The sequence below is a fragment of the Chelmon rostratus genome, chromosome 18 (assembly GCF_017976325.1).
Source record: "Chelmon rostratus isolate fCheRos1 chromosome 18, fCheRos1.pri, whole genome shotgun sequence".
Classification (NCBI taxonomy): domain Eukaryota; kingdom Metazoa; phylum Chordata; class Actinopteri; order Chaetodontiformes; family Chaetodontidae; genus Chelmon; species Chelmon rostratus.
In genome coordinates, this window is record NC_055675.1 from 17,216,705 (window position 1) to 17,224,586 (window position 7,882).

At 41.0% G+C, this 7,882-nt stretch overlaps 1 protein-coding gene across 1 annotated transcript; it reads left to right on the forward strand.

Annotated features, from left to right (window-relative positions):
• Positions 1 to 636: 636 nt before the first annotated feature.
• On the forward strand, positions 637 to 6,946 carry LOC121621888 (cytosolic 5'-nucleotidase 1A-like). Its single transcript, XM_041958591.1, has 6 exons — positions 637 to 826; positions 987 to 1,154; positions 3,004 to 3,133; positions 3,334 to 3,456; positions 4,571 to 4,755; positions 5,385 to 6,946. Exons 1-6 carry the CDS (start codon positions 713 to 715, stop codon positions 5,748 to 5,750), a joined length of 1,086 nt encoding a protein of 361 aa, XP_041814525.1. The 5' UTR covers positions 637 to 712; the 3' UTR covers positions 5,751 to 6,946.
• Positions 6,947 to 7,882: the final 936 nt, after the last annotated feature.

Here is a 7,882-nt window from a genome sequence, read left to right on the forward strand (position 1 = left end):
GCTGTTACTGTTTATATTGTTTGTTTTCCTATGAGAACCATGTCTCTATAAAAAGCCAAATACAACCCTGTTTTCAGCCTTGTGACAATACATTCTCCCGCTAATCCAAGGTTTGTTCGTTTGTTTTATTAATATTTTATTTGTTTTAAGAAGTAGCAGAATTTTCTCAACTCATAAGAGAGCAATAATAAAAATTATAAACCACCAGATTTCATGGGCAAGAAAGGGTATGAAAAATTGTAACCTGAAAAGTAACCAGTAACTAAAGCTGTCAGACATATGTAGTGGAGTAAAAAGTACAACATTTGCCTCTGAGATCTAGAGGAGTAGAAGCATAAAGTTGTGTAAAGAATGTCAAATTTGTACTTAAGTACAGCACTTGAGTAAATGTACTCAGTTACATTCCACCACTGGAAACAGTATCATACAACTACAAACTGTTGCCACGACGTTGGAAGCACCCTATTGTGTAAAACATCACTGCACGACAGGGGTGTCCACATACTGCTGGCCCTGTACATTTCTCTCATCCACCCTGCCTGCATCACTGTTGGAGGACACGCCCACCACGCAACCCGCTGCGTCACTGCTAGAGGATACGCCCACCTAGCTTTCTTTAAGAGCATTTCCGGAAAGTTTACAAACTGCTGCAGCCGCTTCATCTTTCATTCGGGCTTTGTGAAGATCCGAGGACTCCGAAACGTTTGTAAAAATGAGTGAAATCAAGCCGAACGACTCAGCTCCGACCGAGGATAGCGGAGAAGAGACAGACTGGGCAGCGGCCAAAGCTTTTTTTGACAACCTCAAAACAAACAAACCGAGACCTGTAAGTGTTTTAGTCAAACGTTTATCACCATAGGCTTTGTTCGTTAGCTGCACAGATGATTTTCACACACTTTCTGCTTTTAAAATGCCAAACAAGCCTGAAATTGACTGTACTGTTGTGATTTCTTTGATGTTCCCATTATCTTTCCATCCTCTGACAGCCCAAACCCCGGTTTGCTGTCACCGTCGCAGTGTCCTCGCGCACCCTCTTCAACATGGTGGCAGAGAGGAAGATCTATGAGGATGAAGGGTTGGAGAAGTACGTGGCCTATCAGGTGGAGCATGAAAACGAGCCTCTGAAGCCAGGACCTGCTTTCCCCTTCGTCCAGGTAGGCCTGAGCCCCGGGACAGCGCGCATGCAGCGAGCCTCCGCTGGGTGTGGCGCCTTGAAGTGCATAAAAGCACGTTGTTGCCACAGTCCAAACCAGGAAAAACTTGCTTTCAGAAATGTACAGTGAGCTCTAATGATGGACTGCGTGGTTCATACTTTCAAGCCTTGCATATAGAGTCTAGTGGTGCGATTTTAAGCCATTTCACACTTTTGGCCACACCTCAAAAAGTCATGTTGAAGCAGGTATTTGGCTTTTGGCACAGATCCACTACAGTCATAACGCTGCGATACAGTCATTTAGAAGTGAAAGTTGGGGTCTAATTATCAAAGACAGAATTATTAATTAATATCCATGTTACTTAACTGTCCGTTCATTCATTCTTCAAATCAGGAAGTCGTGCCACCGCTTTTGACATGATTTCCTCTGCTCCCAAATATGCACAGTGTCAGGCCAAACAAAGGGGAATCCTTATCACAAAGGTGTTGTTCAGAACCCACTTTGCCTTCATAACTGCATCACTCCATTCTGAAATGCTGCCATACAAGTTGTGAAGTCACACCAGTCTTCAGCAAGAAAATTCACATTTTCTGAAGGATGAAACTGCTCTGCAGGTTAGTTAATGTGCACAGCGGGTGATTATGCAGAGCTGGTGACCTCACTCTTGAATGTGTTTAGCAACTTGTTCATGGGCATTATCACCCTGGAGTGATTGCACCCTGTGGCTGTAAAATGATTGCGTATTCCTTGGCTGTTCTGCAGCTACTCAATAAGAAGGGATACAGACCTGCTAGCACAGCTGGAAACAGACACTGCAGGTTTAAGGCTTTGTTTGGCCTTCTCAAAATGTAAACCTGCCTCGATGTCAAGGTTAACATGATCAATGACTCACTGGAGCATGTTGATGCAAAATCACTCCTTGTCTTCTGTACAATCAGTTTCTTAAATTAAGTTATCAAGGTTAATTTATTGTCATTTTGTAACACAAGGGTGCACAGTGAAATGAGGAGTGTAGCCCTTTCATGCTACTTACAGATCATATGTTCAGTATTTGAATTAGAAGCATTTAGCAGCTCATTTGTGCCTGGAGGAATATATAAACAGCAGCAACAAAAGCACAGTTTCAGCTCTGTGAAGCCCACAATGAAACATGACGTTTGCTGAAACCGAGTCACAGAGGTATTGATATAACTCATGTGAATGACAACACTTTTGGAAATGTGCTCACTTACCAGTTGGAGGCTGCAGTTTGTGGTGGTGCTGAATTGTATTCGGATGTCATTAGAGGCGTCTCTAATGTCAAGCCCACCCTTGTTTAAGCACGGTGGACAAAACATTAGAAACATTTCATAGTTAAATGTTATGCAGCTCAACAGCACCACACACTACAGCCTCCAAAATGGCCAGAAAATTCACCCCTCTAAACATTATAAATTTTGTGGTGGTAGAATTTATTGCCGGACTGGTGTATTAGACTGGGTTGATGTTAGCTAGGTGTACCAAATAACCAACTTTGAAGATATTTGAGGTTCATCATGTACAGTATATTCTGCCAAATGCGTTCATAGCCAACATGCAAAATCCCTTATTTTTTAAAACAAGAATTATGACCCGGATACGTACTGAAAGGACATTTTACAGTGGAAAAATAACTTGTCACTGCTCTGCTCTCATTTGTGTTACTTATCAGCAGATGTATACACTAATGATACCTCTGGATTCCCTTTTAAGAACTGTGTGACTTAAGTAAAATAACCCTCTGTTCATGTGTTGTAATGTTTGTGTTGTAACCTCACGTTGAACGCTCTGACACAACGTCCTCTCTTTCGGCGTCCGTCCTCTCACACAGGCGCTGATGAATGTCAACTCGCGGCTGAGGGAGCTCTACCCAGACAGCGAGGAGCTGTTTGACATCGTCTTAATGACTAACAACCATGCCCAAGTTGGAGTGCGCCTCATAAACAGCATTAATCACTACGGTACGCTGTGTCCTAAAGCACACATCGTTGATTGTATTAGCACGGTGGCGGCGGCTCGCCCGCCACAGCAGCGGCAGACATAATCAAGACCAGCACTCAGCCTAGTAATTACACTCTAGAAATGAAGAAGAGCTGTTACAGTGTTAGTAGAATGTAATTTCTCTGTTCATACATCTTCAACCTGCTTTTATACTTTCCAGATTTGACCATAGAGAGATTCTGTATGACAGGAGGGAATAGTCCTACAGGCTACCTGAAGGCCTACATGACAAACCTGTATCTCTCCAAGGACTCGGAGAAAGTCACAGAAGCCATAGAAGAAGGTAGGTCAGATTATCATCCTGATTTCTATCTAACACACATAAACACACACACACACACACTTTTTTGTATTGCGAATAGATCTGTGCATCAGCAGCCTCGAGCTTTATTTACATTGCACTGATAGTTACACACTTGCATGTTGACTTTGTGTGTGACTCGCTCTCGGCCCCGTGCTGCACTGCAAGAAGGAGAATTCTGAATTTGATGCAGCAACGCATTTCAAACAAGTTGGGACAGGAGCAACGAAAGACTGGGGAAAGTTGTGGAATGCTAAATTTGCACGAATTCACTAACATTATCCCCCACATGCTCCAAGCGGAGCATCTGTCCGTCACATGAAAAACATAGACTCGTTTTGCCCAATGTCAGCATGTGTTACAAACATAAATCCACATATGCAGCTCATTTAGATCGACAGATGCTTTGTGGCTGGATGACAACCGTTTGCTACTCCTAACCTTCTCTGTCATCACTGATTTTAAATGTCAGTTTAGCCGTGATCAGCATCATTTGTTTGAGCATCTCAGCATAACAGATGTCCACACCCAAGCCCACATTTGTGCACATACATGGGATGCATGCTGAGGCTGCCTCTACCGTGCAGGGTTTTCCGGCCAGACTCGCCTGACCTGTACTGTACGTGGACAGACTCCAAATACAACTGAATAACAGCAACGTCCTCAGACCAGGCAATATATCACCTGCTTCACAAGAAGCATGTGTGAGAGTCTCTTTTCACACCAACAAATATTTGAATGTAAATTTGCATCTGTCCTTGCTTATGAACAACCATATGAATAGACAGACTGTGCTCTCATTCTGTTGCTCGCTTGCACTACTGTTTGATAGACAGGTTTCTGATGTGCACCTCAACCTAAAGGCTCCAGATTTTGTTTCCAATGAAGTGGATGATCAAAACGGGTTTGCTTTGATGGTCGTGCTCCCTCTTGCACTCGATAAATTTACATTCAGATCCAAACAGGTTCACAGTCATGAAATCTTTCAGAATGTGCTTTCAGACATAGATAAAAGTTGTTCGCTCTACATTTGAATCTCTTCATGAAAGGTAGCAGAGAAAAAGCTTCTGATCCGTGTTTTTCATCCTCCCCTCAGGCATTGCTGCAGCCACGATGTTTATGCCGGAAACGGAGACTCAGTTAAGCAAGACTCAGCTGAGAGTGGCGTTTGATGGCGACGCCGTCCTCTTCTCAGACGAGTCGGAGATCATTGTGAAGAAGCACGGCCTGGACACCTTCTTTGAGCACGAGAAGGAGTTTGAGAACAAACCTCTCGCTCAGGTAACTCATGGTTGTTTCTGTGTATTTGAAGCCAGAATGAGTTGGATTCATTGAATTTGAAGCAGCCACAAGTTGGGACAGGAGCAACTAAAGACTGGGAAAGTTGTGGAATGCTCCAAAAACACCTGTTTGGATCATTCCACAGGTAAACAGGTTGATTGGAAACAGGTGATAGCATCATGATTGGGTATGAAAGGAGCATCCTGGAAAGGCTCAGTGGTTCACAATCAAGGATGGAGCGAGGTTCACCACTTTGTGAACACATGATTGGATAAAGGAGAGTCTACATGGGCTCAGGAACACATGTTTTACACAGCGTCCCAACTTTTTTGAAATCAGGCTTTGTATCTTGCTCTGCCTGCTCGTTTTAAATCAACTCAGGCGTCACTGTTGTCTTCATGTCTACTTGTGTGTGCGTATTATCTATATCATCAATCCAAAAGTAACTGCATTAATGATTTCAAATGAATATATGCACATACAGAGTACTTGTGTGTTTTAACCCAGATGATTTAAATGTTTGATTCATATTAAAGGGCTGGTGACGGGTTCAGTCCTTCACTGATGACACCTTGATTTGTCCCTGTTTTCTTTATGTCAAAACTATAACAATTCTTTGGCTCTTTCAGGGTCCCCTAAAGTGTTTCCTGGAGGCTCTGGGGAAGCTCCAGAGAAAATTCTACGCCAAGAACGAGCGTATGAACTGTCCCATCCGAACCTTCCTGGTCACGGCCCGTAGTGCAGCCAGCTCCGGGGCTCGTGTCCTGAAGACTCTCCGCAGCTGGGGCCTGGAGATCGATGAGGCTCTCTTCCTGGCCGGGGCTCCTAAAGGGCCCCTGCTGCAGAAAATAAAACCCCACATCTTCTTCGACGACCAGATGTTCCACATTGAGGGGGCCAAGGAACTAGGAACCATATCAGCACACGTCCCCTATGGGATCGGACAGAAGTACCACAGGGGGAAACTAATCGAGCAGCCTGCGAAAAAGGAATAACGTAAAAATGGTTAAAATTTTGAATACACACTACGTTGATTTCCTTAAAAAATGAACTATTGTCAGGAAAAATTATTGATTAAAAAATGAACAGCAATTTTTAAAGGATTTAGGTAACAAATGGCAATGCAGTCAATAAGTGCAATACACTATTTGACTTAATTCTGCTTTGGATTCATTACCAGTCAGTGCCTTTCCACCAGCCTACCTGTGCACCTGTTGACCTGTTGGACCTCTTTTCTTTTTTCTCATTTACATTGCAGTCTATGCTATTTTCTTTCCACTTTTATATTTGTTTTATTTTTCTAGGTTTTTACTGTTGGTCCATGCTCAGTGTGACCAGGGCAGTAGAATGTATCTGCTGTAGTAGCTGTTTTTTCTGCATTGGTTCTTTCATAGACTTAGAATTACCAGCTGGGTAAAAAAAATTGCCAATTCCAGTCAAAAAAATTGAATGTTTTTGGTGACTTGATTAATTTAGCACATTTAATACAACATATTAACATGTTTTAATATCAGCCTTAAAGGGAAATCTATCAGGGTATAATGTCTATGGCTTACAAGGAACACTGAGGTTGTCTTTTTTGTTACTGTCTTTGCTGTTAATGTGCACAAACTACATCAAACTTTATATTCCTCAAACTTTTATACTAATGTTTTGCGAGTTGTTGGCACTTTTATATTGGATCTGAGTATCAGGCAGCTCACTGTAACTCTACTTTTCTATTGTTTTTTTTTATAGGACTGATTACATACAGTATATTGTATATTTTTGCAGATAACATTTTTTTGTGTTTCATATTGCAGAAATATGCAGATATATGCATAACTAAACATCGAGGCATTCAGCTACTCTCACTCATTTGTAAATGTTTACATCATGTCTCGTAACATTTCTGAGTGTCAGATAAGGTGATGCTTTGGATTGACTGTAATCATGTCTTGAAAACACAATAGAATTATTTTTTGCGCCATTTATTTTTCTATATTCTTATTTTTTTTTCTGCACCTAGTGTTTTTGTTCCACTCCATTTATATGACATTTACTTGTTTTTATGTGGGAAAAAAACAAAAAACAATACCCCAACATGATAATTTTATAAAATGCATTTATGTTAAAAGAAGTGGTTCCCAAACTTTATGGCTGCTTACAAAAAGCTGTGTCTCGTCCAAATAAAGATTTCCTCTTTTTTCTTTTTCCATCTCCCGTTATTTATTTCACAAACAAATTATCTTCTACCTCTAGCTTCGGAATCACTTCATTTAACTACCCAACTGCATATTAAGTAGTTAAAACAAACTCAACCTCGAACAGCTACAACAGTAAAATACTACATGCGTACTGATGCATCACTATTTCAATCTTAAAATGTAATAATATATCAGTCATGGGGCATTTTTTGCATTTATTTTATCTTTTGATAATTTAATGTCACTGGTAATACTAAGTACTTTTAATTAAATATAATTTTGGAATTCTTCTTCTTTATAATACATTGTTTTTACATTTAGGGATTGATACTTTTACTTAATAATAATAAAAAATAATAAGTACTTTTTCCCACCACTGGTCTTTGAACATCTCAGCAGCAGATGAGGCTGTTCAGCTGTAGTCATTCACCTTGATGCTTTAAGCACTGCTTGTGTGCCCTACAGCCTCGTGTTTGGCAACTAGGAGTCACTTCCTTGTGAAAGTAAATCAGCTGAGGTGAAACCTCAGCAGTGTTATCTTTGGGCAGATCTGTCCTGTCATTAAGATCAATGTCACTCAGTGTGTGTCCAAGCTCATCTGATGGACATCCACGCTCATCTTACATGTACAGGATGAAAGAAGCCACAAGAGGGAGCTCTTGTTCAACTAAACTGGGATTTTACAGAGAGGAGGAACATCTGAAGAAACCCTAATTTCTGTATTTACATTTTCTTAAGTATATTCTGATGAATGAAATGGAGAAAAATTTTACCAGAAAACAACATTTAGACCTAAAGGTAAGTGTAAAGAAAGTTTTTGTCAAAACTGAGCTCCCACTTGGCCCATTTTCCAGGTACTAAACTATAACTGCACAGCACAGCAAGAACGAAAAAAAAAAGCAAATTACTCGGCTTTAAGTGAACTAACATTAGCCCTAATT